This window comes from Berghia stephanieae, chromosome 7 (genome assembly GCF_034508935.2).
Source record: "Berghia stephanieae isolate SIO BIC M18660-M18661 chromosome 7, UCSD_Bste_1.3, whole genome shotgun sequence".
In the NCBI taxonomy this organism is placed as follows: Eukaryota; Metazoa; Mollusca; class Gastropoda; order Nudibranchia; family Aeolidiidae; genus Berghia; species Berghia stephanieae.
In genome coordinates, this window is record NC_088366.1 from 37,486,621 (window position 1) to 37,503,933 (window position 17,313).

Below are 17,313 nucleotides of genomic sequence, written 5' to 3' on the forward strand. Positions count from 1 at the left end.
ATAAAGGTATGATTGAAATTGACAGTTTGATGGTTCTTGGGTGCTATCTTTTTACCAAATAATTAAAATGATGTTCAGACAATTGATAGACAATTTGAAATATATGATAGTAATAATGTCTCTGATTATTATACCTTTACAATCAAATAACTGGCTATTCAGAACCAATTTATAATGCTGACTTGTCCAATCAAGCTACCAACGTAAAGCAAGATATTGTTTTGAAATTTCTTTTTTTTTTTCTGTTTCCTCCAGTTTGTATGGAGTGACAGAAAGTTGTGGGCATTTTACTCTAACTGCACATCATATCTTACCATTTTCACCAAGAGAGCAATAGCAATAATGCTACTACTTGATACTTGCTTGGTGAGATTTGCAGTCAATGAGTAATATGAGAAATCATGAAAAAGAAGAAATTCAGTCTCATCTTTGAATGGTTAAATAACTTTTTATTATAATCCAGCACAAGATTTAATCAGTTTATCCGTACTCTCTTAGAATCTGTAGGAATTGTCTCAGAGCTGTAATTATTCCGATGGCGGAATGCATGCGAAATCTGAAAGAGAGTCAGTATTCCAACAAGGTGGTGTTGGCACCAATGGTTCGTGTGGGCACCTTACCAATGAGATTGCTGGCATTAGTGTATGGAGCTGATCTGGTATACTGTGAGGTATGAATGATGTTCTATTTGAGAAAATAGGCTTTTATGCTATGCATAAAGCAATTTTTTTATTGATTATAAAAAATATGTCAACAATTCTACACATTTTGTCCTGCATGGGTAGTACATGAGTAATCACTGTCTTTTAAAATACAATTCCAGAAATATGTTGTATCAACTGAATGAGTTATTTTTGATGTTTTATTCTAAACATGGGCAACATCTCTGTTCAAAGTGTCTGATATTTGTGACTATTTATAACACTATTAATATTAGAAGCTTGAATTAAAAGGTTTATGCAATCATGAACCACTGTGTTAATAGTTAAAAATTACTGTGACATCATTACCACCATCCCCACCATCATTACTACACCAATTATCATATCATCGTCATCCCTACCACCACTTCTACAACCGCCAACACCACATCATCATCCCTACCACCACTACTGAAACCAACACGACCACATCATTCCTACCACCACTGCATCTACCACCACCATCATCACATCATCCCAACCATCACCTCTACAATCACCACCGCCACATCACCATTCCAAATACCACAACCTCATCATAATTCCTATAATAACCACCACTACATCATCAATGCTACCGTCTCTAATATGACACAACCACATCGTCATTCCCACTACAGCCAACACGATCACATCATCATACTACCTACAGCCACCACCACCACATCATTCCCACCACTAATGCAACCATCACTTCATCATCATTCCTACCACCACTACTACAACCACCACACCACATCCTATTACTATTACCACAAATACAACCACCACCACATCATCTATCGGGACCCTCAACTTGATTTAAAGCTTTAGACTATTCTGTTGTCTTGATGGTAATGAAATGGCATAATTTGTGTTGCAAGCACTGTCAAACCTCTAAAACTATAACCAAACAAACAAATGAATCTTTTGTTAATATGTTAATTATAGGCTGATGAATGTCACAATTTACGATTTTAGTTTTAAAGATGGGTTCCATCTCTTTCTGTCCCAGTAAAAAAGAAATTATGCATATTTGCATTAGACCTACTTTACATTCTCTCTTTTTTTTTCAGGAGATAATTGATCGCAAGATTTTACTGTCTCAAAGGCAAGAAAATGGTAAAGTTTATCATGCATTATCTTGTGCCTTAGTATCATTTAATGTAATTTCAGATTACATCCTGTTCCTCCTAACATTCCCCTTTTGATTGATATTTTAAATTGAATAATTAGATAGCATATATTTAGTAAAAACAAAATGTTTATAAAATGATCAAAATGACAATAATTTATTTAAAACAATATACTCTTGTTTGATTACATTCCTTCCACGTCTGTTGTCGCCGGAAGCCAGTGCCTTATATAGCAATGACTATGAAAATTTTTGTTTTCTATTTTTGTAGGAAATACTATTCTTAAATCAAAGCCCTATCTCCACTGAGTAAAAATCTTTTTAAATTTTGAAAATCCATTATTATATAACAAAGTTATGCCGTTTCAAAGATGTCATTTATTTGGATGACTCACAAAGAGAAAAAAATATGGAAAATATGGGACAATTTTTCTGCGTTTTATTCAGGTTTGTGCCTGTATCTCGCTTAATACGTGGAATTAGATATTAAAACTTGGCAATTTTATGGCAAAATTATCAGAAAATATGATGAAGACATCAGAAGAGTTTTAACTTGTATAGTTTTAGAGCTGTATGGCTAGGGTCAACTATAATTTTGTTTTAAAATATACATAATATTGATCATTTGGAACTTTTCCGAAGTGTAATTTTGTGTCTACAACCCATACTAATGACACGAAAAAATCCTGCTCAATTATTATCAATCAGTCCCATGAGACCATGGCTTATATTATTTCTAGTATTTATTTGAGAGAGAGAGAGAGAGAGAGAGAGAGAGAGAGTGTGTGTGTGTGTGTGTGTTAATCTACTATCCCTATGACATAACAATGAAGCAATACCTTAATTTTTAAAAAGCGCGCGAGGATTTGTGTCGTCAGTCTTCGCAAACAAGATATAATTTTGTTTCTTTTATTAAATTTTATTCATCTATTTTTGTCTCAGTGACATTTATCCTAGTCAATTCAATTTTTGTTTGTTGAAATTTAGTTCATTTTAAGTGGGCCAGTCTTAATAGTGAAAGCCATATGATTTTCTATTTAGCCACTTTTGAAGTCGAATTTGGTTAGGTTAAAGTCTGGCCATCTGGCAGCCTTGCCTCTCTCACATCATTTTCGTATCGTGCGATGAGGGAAGCAAAATGGTGGTCTCCATATTTTCACTCATTGAAATGCAAATTGGGTTGATGTTTTGTGAGAATACGGGAAAAGTACTTATCATAGTCCAATGAAATTTGAAATATAAATAGAAGAAATGTGCATATATAACCTTATGAGCGACAAAATCTCTCCTCTTTGTAGTTTTAGAAATATTGTACTCCAAAGAGTAAAAATCTATTTTTAACGGTCTTCTGGTAATCGTACGAGTTTTGTCGCTTGACATAACCTAAAATGACCTTTTTTCTAACTGTGTGCCAACTTTCAGTCATATTCATCAATAAACAGCGTCGTAATTAATTTTTTAAAATAGCATGTACGGAACGGCTTCGTCCCATATTTTGTCGCGAATTTGGGCACTTCGTGAGCGAAAAAGAGGCCCAAAGATTTGTGCGGGATAGTCATTGCTACCTTATATCTATAAAAACAAAGACAACACGTCACCTTCATTCATTTTTGCCACATGGTGTTCTAATTTTTAATGTGCAACTGTGATTTAAATTAAATACTATCTTTTAAATATACACACACACACAAGTTCATACTCAAGGCCAGAGGTATGGCTTATAACAATTTATCAAATTAATATATAAAGTGTTGTTATTGGTTCTTAGTTGTATATTTTTACATTTTTGTGCATTTGCATATGTATATGTATACATTGTCGCCCTAGATTCTCAACTTTGTGTTTATACATTTTTATGCATGCCACGCCTGTAAACGAATTTCCATTTTTTGGATGAATAAAGTATATATTATTATTATTATTATTATTATTATTATTATTATTATTATTATTATTATTATTATTATTATTAACTGTTAACTATGATATTTGAAATTTACAGGATTAACTTGTCATTTATATAGAATTGATATTATTTCATATATATATATATATATATATATATATATATATATATATATATATATATATATATATATATCTTTTTTCCACTCAGATGTTCAAGCATATAAATTTTTACTTTTGAGTATTTGTCAAACTGTAAACTTTAAAATTTTACATTAAACAGCCTCTCAGTTAAACCTCCACAATCAAATATTATTTATTTATCATTTATGTTGCCATAACACATTCACAGAGCTTCTTGGAACAACAGACTTTGTTCTCTCTGATGGTACTGTTGTTTTCAGGACCTGCCCGGAAGAGGAGGATCGACTCATTTTCCAAATTGTAAATTGAGTGTTAATGTGTTTTTCTCTTTTCATTCCACTTTTCTTTGTTGCTACTTTTCTAGTTCCTCAATTAATTTTTTTTTAATTTGTTTTTCTTTACATCTTGACTCTCTGTCTCAAAACAAAACTATTTAGTTCCTAATTTTATCATTTTTTAACAGGAAGTATAAAAGGATGATAAACATCTAGGTGCCAATGAGATATGAAAGTCGTATTGATAAAAATCATAAAAAGAGTTTCTAGCTCTGAGCTCACTAATTATTGTCTTCCACTGCTTTCAATTAGTTCTAATGCTGACAAATAAAAATGATATTTTTTTAGAATCATTCGAGAACTGCATGAACATGATTAAGACCTGTTAATTAATTGATTTATTTCTTTTTTTTGGTTTCATTTTAGGGAACATCTGATCCCAACAGAGCTTTAGCTGCTGCTAAGAAGATGTAAGCTTTATTATGCCCTTTTCTTTGCAGAAACAGTTTTAGATGGTTTCACGTAACTTATTAAGCAGCCAAAAGCAAGAATTAGTTGATCTTAAATGGGCTAAGTTTTTGTCAAATTCATCAATAATGCTGATGTTGTGAATTTATTTATCTTACTTGTCTGAGCTGTAACTTAGTCAACGTTTTAACTGGAGGTTGACCCGGGGTCACTCCTGCCAAATTACAGGGAATTCCCCTAGTGAGTACAGTGTAATCGGGTGATACCAGTCGATTTATGCTCACTTTAATTTCTTTGATATTGATTTGTAATGAGCTTAACCCCAAATTTCTTTACTTTGTGGTATTCACCAATATTTCCTGCTTCTATTCAGATGTATTTTATGCAGTGCTTTTTATAATGATCATGATATTCCACTCTTAAATAGATCGTTTTTCTGTAATTTACAATGCACTAATTTTCCAATAAAAAATTGAATTCTTCAATCAAAATTATAAAGCAACTTTTATTCTTTCACAAATAGAATCGTTTATAGTTGGATGCTAAAATTCCATTGGACATCAACAAAATTGAATTTATGATGATTTTTAGAAAGTTCATCTAGTTATGGAGCACAGTCCAGACATTCATTATAAACTTTTTTAATTCACTGTGTAGGCTTTGTAGAAAACGGTCAAGAATCACTATAGAAAAAAAAACGAATCTCAAAATATTATTATCTCAGGATTTAAAACTAGATGTGGACATTAATAATGACGATGCTAAAAAACACTCAAAAAACAATGTGCTACAAGTGTCATGACAGACCACGTAATTATAAGAACAGATGGGGGAAAGCATAGACCACAGAAACTAGTCATGTGTAGTCAACATATCAAAATAAATCAGAGATTGCAATGATGGCTCAACCTTCTTGGAAACTGTAAAAAGAATAAAGAACAGCAACAGGTCAACATTAATAACCCCGTTATGTAACTATGGAACCAGCAGACAAAAAAACAACCCATGCCTTTCATCCTTCATTAACAGAATATGCAAACCTCGCCTCCCCCCCCCCCCAACCCTCACCCTCTCTCTCTCTCTCTCTCTCTCTCTCTCTCTCTCTCTCTCTCTCTCTCTCTCTCTCTCTCACTCACACACACACACACACACACAAACTTGTGAGATCAAGACACCTTGACCAGAATTCATAACCTTCTGAACCAGCAATCATCAAAGCGTAACACATCAGACAGCTTATCGGATAACATGAATCATGAAAGAACTGTGTGTGACCACCAAAATGTGACTGATTGAATAAAAGGTTACTTTATTCCTCCATGGGTTAGAGGATGTTTTGAGAGTTTATATTCTTGTAAGCTTATAATAATGTTTAACAAACTAAAATCGAAATTACGCTGCTATCTAAATGCAAAATATCTCAAAGACAATGATTTTAATGATAGAGTGTTTGGTACCAACATAAAGCTCAAAGTAATCATTTGGTGTCATTCCTGCCTGTGTACACATCTCTGGATTTTAGCCACTTTTCTGTAAAACAAAGAATATCATTGCCCTTCTCAATTATCAGGCCTTTTATATCTTGAGTCTTTTTCATTTGTTGATTGGAAATACAGACAACCGATGACAATAATATTAATAACAAGAAGAAGAAGGAGAGAAAGAATGAGAAAAGAATAGGAATAATAATGATAATAGTAATACTTAAACGCTATGTAATTTAAGGGAGCAATTTCTACAAATTTTTAGTGTGTGTATGTGTGTGTGTTTGTAAATTGCTTAGGAATGTATGGATTAAGCCCTATATAGGTGCCTGCTTATTATTATTATTGTTATTATTGTTATTATTATTATTATTATTATTATTATTATTATTATTATTATTATTATTATTATTATTATTATTGTTATTATGTAACATAATTTTTTCAAAAAAAATATCTTTCAATTGTTGTATATGATTGATTTGTTCAAGATACTAGTGTTGGTGTGTGAGTCAATGTTGCAAATGCACATTTAGAATTTAAAACAAAGAATATACATTTGTTAGAGATTCTCTGACTTGTGAGTTTACTTTTTTATTCAACTTTAATTTTTATTTAAAGAATTATATATAATCAGTAGATAATATTTCTGATAATAAACAGAAAGGGTTCAATTTTGTTTCATATCCGTGTTTACACCACAGCCGTTTACTGCTTTCACTTTAGTTCGACAGGTAAATTTTGCCGGACGCTAGTTCATAACAGATGGAGACTCACGAAAGGGAGACTGAGCAATTTTTCCAATTTTGATGATTTTTTTCTCAAGTTCAAAGTGGCGTAGTAAAGATGCTATTAGATGTTGCAATAAGATATTTTAGAGTCATAACTAGTGATTTACATACTTTTATTTGATATCATTTTAGTAGATCATTTGGGATAAGATTTTATAGGAAATAACCATAAAAATGGGTCAGAAATTTTAATTACTTCAAACGATATAATCAAAAATTACATAGTTATCTGAGTTTATACAAATAAATGAGAAATACTGCAATAATCATCAATATTCACAGAGTAGAAATATATAATCAAAGTCGTTTTGTAAGAAGCATTGTTGAGATATCCGCTCACCTGTACAGCAATATCCGTTTTTGACAGCAATAAAAAAATGCGTAATCATCGAATTGTAGGGGTTTGTTGATCAAATGATCAAAATGAACTGGTTTTAGTAATGGCAATTGACAATTCTTAGGAAAAGATATGTTATATGCATTCCTTGACGTTTGTATAGATCTAAACTATAATAATAATAATAATAATAATAATAATAATAATAATAATAATAATAATAATAATAATAATAATAATAATAATGATGATGATGATGATGATGATGATGATAATAATAATAATTACGATAATAATTACAACAATAATAATAATGATGATGATGATGATGATGATGATGATGATGATAATGATCATTTTCATGAAAAAAATGTAGTGGCTATCACCTAAACGCCTGCTAATTTTGGTAAAACGCAATAATTTCCCGTTTGCCCGTTTAAAAAAAAAATGGAATTCGCCTTTATATGTCCACTCTGACAGAAAGGATATATAAAAAAGAAAGAAAGAAAGAATAAAGAATTTTACTGAATCATTTGCGGCCAAAGAATTGACTCATCACCTGTTTCCGAGAGTTTTATTTAACTTCCCAACGCCCCAAATTACTATCAATTCATTCAATATAATTTACTCCTCCCTACGCCACGCTCTCCGGCAATTTCCTTTCATGTCCCTCAAACTCCTAACTTTCCATGGAGCGTCCAATCAGCTTTTTACAATTGTCCATTTCCAATTGGCTGCTGAATAAGGACAATTCTAATTTCAATTGTCCACCAGTCGGTCATCAGCAAAGTCAAGAAAGCTCCTCCTACTCAAATCACATATCCCCTCGAAAGTATGGCCTTGTAGCGCAGTCCACCGGCTTTTGATGTTACACAATCATCCGCCACCTTTGATCACATCGCTTTTTGCTGATGTCATAATATATCTATCTACCCTCTTTTCTCACGCCCATTGACTGTACCAACGGACGATGTAGAAGAATATCGAGGGAAGGTGTGAATCGTGAAGACAGAATGGCAAATCGGTGTGAAAGTTATAGGTTTAAAGTTCAATTTTCACAGAGAAATCATGAGAACTTGACTGAACAAGCAATAAAAAATCGTTCCATGCTAAAAATGTGCGTACATGAGTTTTATACACACACACACACACACATCACACACACACACACGCTCCCTCTCTCTCTCTCTCTCTCTCTCTCTCTCTGAGTGTGTGTGTGTACTACTACTACTACTACTACCTCTACTACTACTACTACTACTACTACTACTACTACGATTACTACTCTTACTGCGCTATCATCATCATCATCATCATCGTCATCATCATCATCATCGTCATCATCATAAAATAACAACAACAATAACGTTCTCATCACAATTGGACTTGTGTTCTTATGTCTCTGGAGTTTGTCTGAATACGGGACTAATTTGTAAGCCAACAAAGAATAAGACGAGATGTGATGAAATAAATGCTATATTAAAACTAGATTATTACTCTTTTATTTACTACCATGTGTTAAGGTAACAAAACTCAGATAACATCACTATGATTTTTAAACAATTAAAAATATTTTTCAGGTTAATTTTAAATAGAAAAATATACATTTTTCAAGAGAGAATAAAGTATACTCACCATTTCTTGATATCAATGAAAATAATTGCGTCTTGAAGATGAAAATGTGGCCGTTATATCCATATAAAATAGAAATGAACGATTTTACGAAATCTGTCCTATAGCCTGACTGACAATGAAATCCAAGCAGTGCATTCTACCCGCAGGGATAAACATAGGCCAGTTCTCATGTTCTGGACATCTGTTATGACGTAACCCCGTCATCGACGGTGGGTCGTTCCCATTGGGGGTGAGGCGGTAGTAAACTAAAGTGAAAGATATCTAGTGTAATAAACGGCTCTGACACATATACTGTTTGCTGTCTGAGAACTTTGAAATTAGAAAAACAAATCTTGAAGTGTTTCTAAATTGCAGTTCCCTCATCCCATATTTATACAGGCTTGTATTATATGAATTTGTACTCACCTTACCTTATTCAACAGATGGATAGATAAGTCAAGTTGCCGTATTGATTTTAATATTTTGAAAAGTTAAATGGAAATTCCAATCTAAACTTGGAAGCATCACTCCAATAAATTCATTGCTTGAATCTTTTATTTCAGAGAAGACTGTGTGGCAGGAATTGATGTCAATATGGGATGTCCTAAAGAGTTCTCTATCAAGGTCTGTGGAGCTATTGTTGTCATTCAGTCATCCTTAAAATTAGTTTATAATAATACAATGATTTAATGAAAAAAAATTATGCTCATTAGAATGACCAATTAACAAGTTTTATGACATTTGTTTTTCAACTTGTTGTAGCTGAAAAAAACTACAGGACAGCTCGTGTACAATGGTCGCAGATGCAACGGAAGCTTGGCCACAAAGGAAAATTTTAAAATTCCCATTCTGCAGCTTATATGATTCATATAGATTGTGCATGCCTATAATGGGCAATATCTCTTGGTAAAATGGCTCTAACAGGGGTGTAAGTTGCAAGTTTGGTACTCCATTGAGAAAAGCGAACTACCATATCTATTCATGAAGGAAAGAGGAAAGTACACAAAAGTTTTAGGGGATGGAGATGCGTGGGGGGTGGGGGTGGGGGGGCCAAGTAGCAGTTATTGTGTGTACTATTCATACTATCGACATTTCTCTGCAAACTTTGTGTAACATACCAGCAAGCACCCAACAAAAGGTGTGACGAGAGGTGCATATATGGCTGATCAACAAGTTGATAAACTTAGGTGTAATGTATTTGGTGTAGAGTGACAGTTTGTGTAATTCATGCCTGATTATGTAACTGTGCTTAGTGAGAAGTGAATGGGTGATGAGCTCTCTGTGAAGCTTGAGACTGTCTTTTACAATCATAGTGACTGTGTGTTACTCGTGTTTTGAAGTGCATTCAGTAGTGGTATTGACTACCAGCAGTGAGTAGGGATGAGATATTAGTTGTGTGGCTATGTGGTCTAGTGGTATGACACACTCTTTCAGATCGGAAGGTCCTGAGTTCGAGCCTCACTCGGTGCATAGTTGAGTCCTTGGAAAAGGCTCTTTACTCACATTCTCTCATCGTTGTCAGGTGTAAAATGAGTACCTGGTCATTAACAGCATTGTCTCTGTGGGAAAAAATTGTAATATTGCCTAACAGGTGTCATGTATCGTTCTATATGTTGCAAGTTGCTGATGGCCAGGGACCCCTTGTAAAGCGCTTCGAGCACGTTTAGTGGATGCTGCTTTATATAAATGCTCAATTTTTTTGTTTGTTTTTTTTTAAAATTTGGAAATATATATAGAGGTGGAAAGCAGAGTACAGGAGGATGGTAGAATTTAACCATTGCATTGTACTGCCTTGCCTTTTGTTCCAAAGAAAGTATTAAAAGTCTGAAGTGAGAACTAGAGGGGGATGAGGGATGGTTGTTGGATGGGAGGGGGTGAAGAGATGGAAGTTAGAGCTGTGAAGATCTAGTGAATGATTCCCGGGTCATCTGAGTGCGAGCAGCAAATTGTATCCCGGATCACAAGTATTCATGAATACTTTTGATCTGGCTAGAATTATTTTAGTAAATGGAACAAGATCTAATATTTTTATATTTGAAGGGAACAATAATCAAAAAGATTCTCATATATTCGTAATTATTTTGTAAAAACACAATAAAAGAGAGTCTTGGCTACAATAATAATTTCAAAGAAATCAAATATCACCATTAAACATTAAAAAAACATTATGTACAACATTTTGGAATATTAAATACCTATCTAACATAGATCGAATAAATATGAAAATTAAAAATTCACCTTTCTTATCTCATGATTTCCTGCTCTGGTTGCCGGCTATTTTGGTGTCGAAGTGCCATCAAGAAATCTTCAATCTTGCCTTTCTCTTTCCCTTTAAGAACAAAATTTTCCAACACAGCTTTTTCAAACATAACTCTTGTCTTCCACAACCAGAAATTTTTCAACCTTTCACTCTTTCAAGATTAATTTAAAGACTGATTGTTTGAAATAGCTTTTATTTTAGTTAGATGCTTTTAAAATTACATTTTTGTTGCTGAACTCTAGTTTATTTTAGGTTTTCACATTGTGAATACATATTTGATTGAAAAACACCTTAGAGCATGAATTTGTGTAGTTGCGTGATATACAAATTATTTATTATTATTTTGGATTTAACAGGTCTCAGCTGCAGTGGGGATTATTTTGTTCACCCCACTATCCCTGAAATATCTTGAGATTCACTGTACTAAAAATGAATATCCAGTGGCCCAGATTAGTGGAGTAATCCACTTTCTTTGTGCTTCACACGTCTTCCCCAAATAGACAGTATGGAATGAAATTTTCCTGTCACTGGAAAGACACTTTTGCACCATGTTAAAATGTCAATCATTGCCTGTCACGGATACTCATTCACACCTGAGTCAAGAGTACACTCTATATGCCCATATAGGGATACCCATTCACACCTGGTTCAATAAGGCTTGTTAGTTAAAATGTTTTTTGGTTTTGTTTTGTTCTTTTTTTTTTTTTTTTTTTTGTTTCTTTGGGTTTTTTTTTTGGTTTTTTTTTTCAAATTTCTGCTTTGAAATTATTTTCTCTCTGATCTTTTTTTTTAAGAAAAGATTTGTTAGTTACTTTTTGAAGTAGTCAGTGATAGAAGGATGTCTTTGCTTTAGTCTACTATCAACAACTCCTCTTCAATATTGTCAATGTTCTGTAATGATTTTGTCAATCACTCTTTCTCAAGAAATTTCCTAAGTCTCACAAGTAATGAAAATCCTTTGTGCAAGCGAATGTAGCAATGACTATGAAAATTTTTGTTTTCTATTTTTGTAGGAAATACTTCTCTTAAATCAAAGCCCTATCTCTACTGAGTAAAAATCTTTTTGAATTTTGAAAATCCATTAATATTTAACAAAGTTATGCAGTTTCAAAGATGTCATTTATTTGGATGACTCACAAAGAGAAAACAATACGGAAAATATGGGACGCTTTTTCTGCATTTTATTCTGGTTTGTGCCTGTATCTCGCTTAATACGTGGAATTAGATATTAAAACTTGGCAGTTTTATGGCAAAATTATCAGAAAATATGATGAGGACATCAGAAGAGTTCTAACTTGTATAGTTTTAGAGTTGTATGGCTAGGGTCAACTATAAATTTGTTTTAAAATATACATAATATTGATCATTTGGAACTTTTCCGAAGTGTAATCTTGTGTCTACAACCCATACACATGACACGAAAAATGCCTGCTGAATTATTATGTTAGTTCTAGTATTTATTTGAGAGAGAGAGAGAGAGAGAGAGAGAGAGAGAGAGAGAGAGAGAGAGAGAGTGTTAATCTACAATCCCTATGACATAACAATGAAACAATACCTTAATTTAAAAAAGCGCGCGAGGATTTGTGTCATCCGTCGTCACGAACAAAGTTGCCAGATGGCCACGTGTGTGGCCAAATATATAATTTTGTTTCTTTTTTTACATTTTATTCATCTATGTTGTCTCAGTGACATTATCCAAATCTATTCAATTTTCTGTTTGTTAAATTTGTTCATTTTAATTCATCTTGTTGTGAAAGCCAATTTTTCTATTACCAATTTTGTTTAAATTATCATTTTGAAGTCAATGTCAGGTTAAAGTCATTGGCCATCATTGGCAGCCTCTGCACCTCTCACTCAAGTCATTTTCGTGTTGCGCGATGGTGGAGCAAAATGGCGGTCTCCATATTTTCACTCATTGAAATGCAAATTGAGTTGATGTTTTGTGAGAATACAGGAAAAGTACTTATCATAATCGAATGAAATTTGAAATATAAATAGAAGAAATGTGCATATATAACCTTATGAGCGACAAAATCTCTCCTCTTTGTAGTTTTAGAAATATTGTACTCCAAAGAGTAAAAATCTATTTTTAACGGTCTTCTGGTAATCGTACGAGTTTTGTCGCTTGACATAATCTAAAATGACCTCTTTTCTAACTGTGTGCCAACTTTCAGTCATATTCAATTATAAACAGCGTCGTAATTAATTTTAAAAAATAGCATGTACGAAACGGCTTCGTCCCATATTTTGTCGCGAATTTGGGCACTTCGTGAGCGAAAAAGAGGCCCAAAGATTTGTGCGGGATAGTCATTGCTAGCTAATGTGTTCTTCAATTGTGCCTCTTCTCCATCATTCTCATCATTATTGTCATTATCATCACCATGGCAATCATTTTTAAATGTGGAAAGGAGGTCACTCTCATCACGTTTCCAATCAATTGATCCGGTGTAACACACATGAGAGTGTTCGTCAATTCTGACAAGTTGATTTAAGGGCATGCCAATAACAGAGTTGCTCAATTGGTCATACTTCTTTCCGATAACCAAAGTGCTTGGACATCATAAGTAGACTCTGCCAAAGGATCATCCTCCATTTCATCGAGTGGATCAGTTTGTGATTGGGCATTGATGCCTGCTTTTTTTTAAACCATTTTGTTATCGTTGTTGCTGGATTGGCAGTCAGGCAATCCATAAAAGTGAATGTCATTGTTGGAGCTGTTTAAAGTGGGATTGCTATCAATAACGAAAGTCCAGACAAAAAAAAAAGGGTCATAGCAGAATGACCATATTAGACATCACTTGTCTAGACAACTCGATTGCACAATTTACAACCCATCATGACAGCGAGGCGCCACGAGGCATCAAAGTCAGGCACCGTGCAGTCACACGAAGACCTGATCAGCCTGTCTCTGTCACTTATTGTGTACAACCTCCATTGTCATCACCTGTAGTGTTGTTTAAACAAAGCTGAATGGATTGCAATTGGCAACAAAGGAACATGTGTGAATGTGTGAACACACTAGGCGATATATATATATATATGTATATATATATATATATATATATATATATATATATATATATATATATATATATATATATATATATATATATATATATTATATATCAATATATTAAGGCAGGTTAGTAAACAAACAAAACAAAAGGTTGTTTTGGGTTTGTTGCAAGGTATTGACTTTGACAAGTGGCAGCGAAGTTCAAATAAGTGGTCTTCAGTTCAAGTGGTCGCTATAGGAGGTATTTGCCCATTAAGATTACGACTTTAGATGGTCTTGGTCACGTCAGGAAGGTTTCCGTTATATAGAGGTCAAATATAGAGAATAAACTCAAGGGTGCAACAGAGCTGGTCATTCTTTAGAGGTGGTCGCTAAGGCAGGTTTGACTGTACAATCATGGCCAAATGAATTCAATCCCAAAGTGATCACTGTTTTGTTTATTCGCCTTAACAATGCCTTTCTATCAGTTCTCATTTGTTATTTATTTTGCCTTCTCTTGTGACATTGACAAATAACTTTGAGCATTGTCAGCGACTGAAAGACTGACAGTGATTGCAAAAATTAGGACCTAGTCTCATAGCCTTGGTAAGGCATTTTACACACATTAACCTCAATTGAGGCAGGTGTGAAATTTTACCTGACTTTAGGCAATGATGAATTTGTAAGAATGCTGGCATAAAAAAGATGCCTTACATACAACTTATGCTGCTGGTAATTGAAATATGATTCCATACGGTCTGATAAAGGAATAAATGAAATGCATTGAGCAAAATGAATCTGTAAAAAAGCACTATATGAAGGTTCATATGTAATCACTCAATTCTATATACTATTTTCATTTGAATGCAGAGTTTGTTTTCTTTTCTTTTCTCAGTATCTGGGCATTTGGGCAGAAAAACACTTTCAGCATTTATATCCACCAGATTTTTAAAACTGTTTTTGCTTCAAATGATGCTTTTGGGCATTCCCGAATTTTCTCAGTTCGGTTAAAGTCTGGACTGTCACTTGGTCATTTCAGCAAAGATATTTTTTGAGCTGAAGACAACTCCTTTGTGTGGTATGGGGTCTTATGACTTCCCATGGTGGGTGGAGAGGTCACTCTTTTCGTGTCTTCTATTCCCCATATCTGTTTTCTCTTGCTCTCTGTCTTTGTCTTTGCAAGATTTTTTCATGGTCCTGACATGGATCACATGGATCCTTTGCTGTGAGGGAAATCAAATACATATTTAGTTTTTTTTTGAGAGATGATCTTCTTCCCCCCCCCCCCCCCCCCCCCCCCCCCCCTCCTTGTAAAACGTCTCTCTGTTATTATATTGTTATAATATACTATTATAATTTTTTAAAATATATAATATATTATACTATTTAAACATTTGAATACATCCTTTATAACTGGATGTTTAGCTTGTGTGGATTGATAGTGTAATCTTCTGTTCCCTATTTTAACCAATCCCCTTTGTCTTTCTTTTTCTCAGCTCTTTTAACTTCAGATCTGTGACTTTCCCCTATCCTTTTCCTTTTTACCTAGCACTGAAATGACCTTACACTATTGCAAGTTCCCTAAAAACAAACATGAAAATTGCTCCTGAAAACAAACAAAAAGATCAAATACCTTTGTGATGCTTGTGCTGATGAAAAGGCTGGCCAATTAGATGACTTTGATGGAAACTGAGCAGTACTTTGTTGGAGCCATATCAAGGTTTCATCATTTTTAAAAATTTGCTCGGATTGAAATTTTTATGAATTTTCTGTTGTTTTTGTTAGCTCAACAAGCTCAATTTTGAGAATTCCTATTTGTTTGTCCAACCTTGGCTGGCCATTTTTCTCCTAGAGATAAGATTGTTATTTCCTTTTGCGATTAGTTCAAGTTTTAATTTTTCTATATTAATCCATCAGTGAATGCTGGCCAGGTAACCCAGGCTGCCTTCTAGGATATAAGTAAGAAGTTTGCATCCGCTGCTTATCCATTTTTCTTTTCAAAACTCGGTAGACTATTGAAACAGGAATGTTTGCTCCTTCAGAAATGGTGCTTGGATTTGTAATTCCATCTTTCAATAATTTGAATAAGATTTCTCCTTTCCAGATGTGTCATTTTTATGTGCATCATTGAAAGTATTGGCTAGAAGCATAGAGTTAAAAGTGCTAAACTGTTCAGAACATACACAATTACAACTGTGTCAAAGTATTTAGCATAGGGCACTGAATATTTGGAAACGTCTATTAAACATTCTAATTTCTTTGAACTGTATCATTATTGTGGTTAGGATCTGTAAAGTTTATGTACTTAATTATTTCCACTCTTTTTTACAGGGTGGAATGGGTGCAGCTTTATTAACCAATCCTGAAACAGTGAAAAAGGTTTGTCACATTCTACTTACAAGAGTTCTTTTTATGAACAAATACTAAAAGATTTTGCTACCCCCCCCCCCCTCCCTCCCCCATTCCATTAGCAACTATATGGTGTGAGAAAAATAAACAAACTGCAAAAAGTACTGTTTCAAAACAGAGAATATAGCAGAAAACTTTAGAAATTTACAAGAAACAAGAACAAGAGTTAATACTTGCCAAGTTCAATTAAAGATCCTTTATTTGTTAAGAAACTATGCCAGTTACACTGAGGTTGATTAACCTTAATCGTACGTCAGGGTTGTTACCCCAGGCCTTGTTTTTTTTGCTTTTAAGAAAACTTATAATTCGAATTTTTCTCTGAAATTTTCAGTAATCCTCAAAAATTCATTTTTACAAAGGTCTCTGCTCAAATGGTTATAAAAAATTGCATAACATGGTGACCATTGGCAATTTCACAACATGCCACTTTTTTACAAATGGGGTTGACTTTATGCCCCAATTTTCCAAAAAGAACCCCCCCCCCCCCCCCCCCCCCCCCCGTTTATTTCTACATTGAATTTTTATTTCACTCTGTGGGACATGTTTCTGTGAATCTTGTGATATCATTTTTACAACTTTTCAAAAGAAGGAAATATTTTAATCAACAAATTTTACAATGGATTATATTCTACATTATATTTTTTTATCCTCCTTGTCAGTTGACATTCTGGTACCGACTTATGTTCTCATCATTGTTTATGCTTATGTCATCATCCGAATACAATACAAGTACACAGCATAACAGTTTTTGTCGAGCCAGAGGTGGCTGTTGCAAACAACGACCTATTGAAGTGTGTATCGGCAATCGGACTAGAC

The 17,313-nt window shown here is 33.7% G+C and overlaps 1 protein-coding gene across 4 annotated transcripts in view; it reads left to right on the top strand.

The window, feature by feature from the left end:
- Positions 1 to 17,313, top strand: part of LOC144977185 (tRNA-dihydrouridine(20) synthase [NAD(P)+]-like) — a 78,224-nt gene that overhangs the window by 2,578 nt on the left and 58,333 nt on the right. For 3 of the 4 annotated variants that reach the window (XM_078922114.1, XM_078922117.1, XM_078922115.1), the window contains exons 2-7: positions 499 to 670; positions 1,757 to 1,802; positions 4,073 to 4,164; positions 4,566 to 4,609; positions 9,397 to 9,457; positions 16,420 to 16,467. In XM_078922114.1, coding sequence (XP_078778240.1) covers positions 536 to 670; positions 1,757 to 1,802; positions 4,073 to 4,164; positions 4,566 to 4,609; positions 9,397 to 9,457; positions 16,420 to 16,467 — 426 coding nt within the window. In that variant the 5' untranslated portion in view covers positions 499 to 535. The remainder of the gene's footprint in view (positions 1 to 498; positions 671 to 1,756; positions 1,803 to 4,072; positions 4,165 to 4,565; positions 4,610 to 9,396; positions 9,458 to 16,419; positions 16,468 to 17,313) is intronic. The other variant, XM_078922116.1, reaches the window with a different exon arrangement.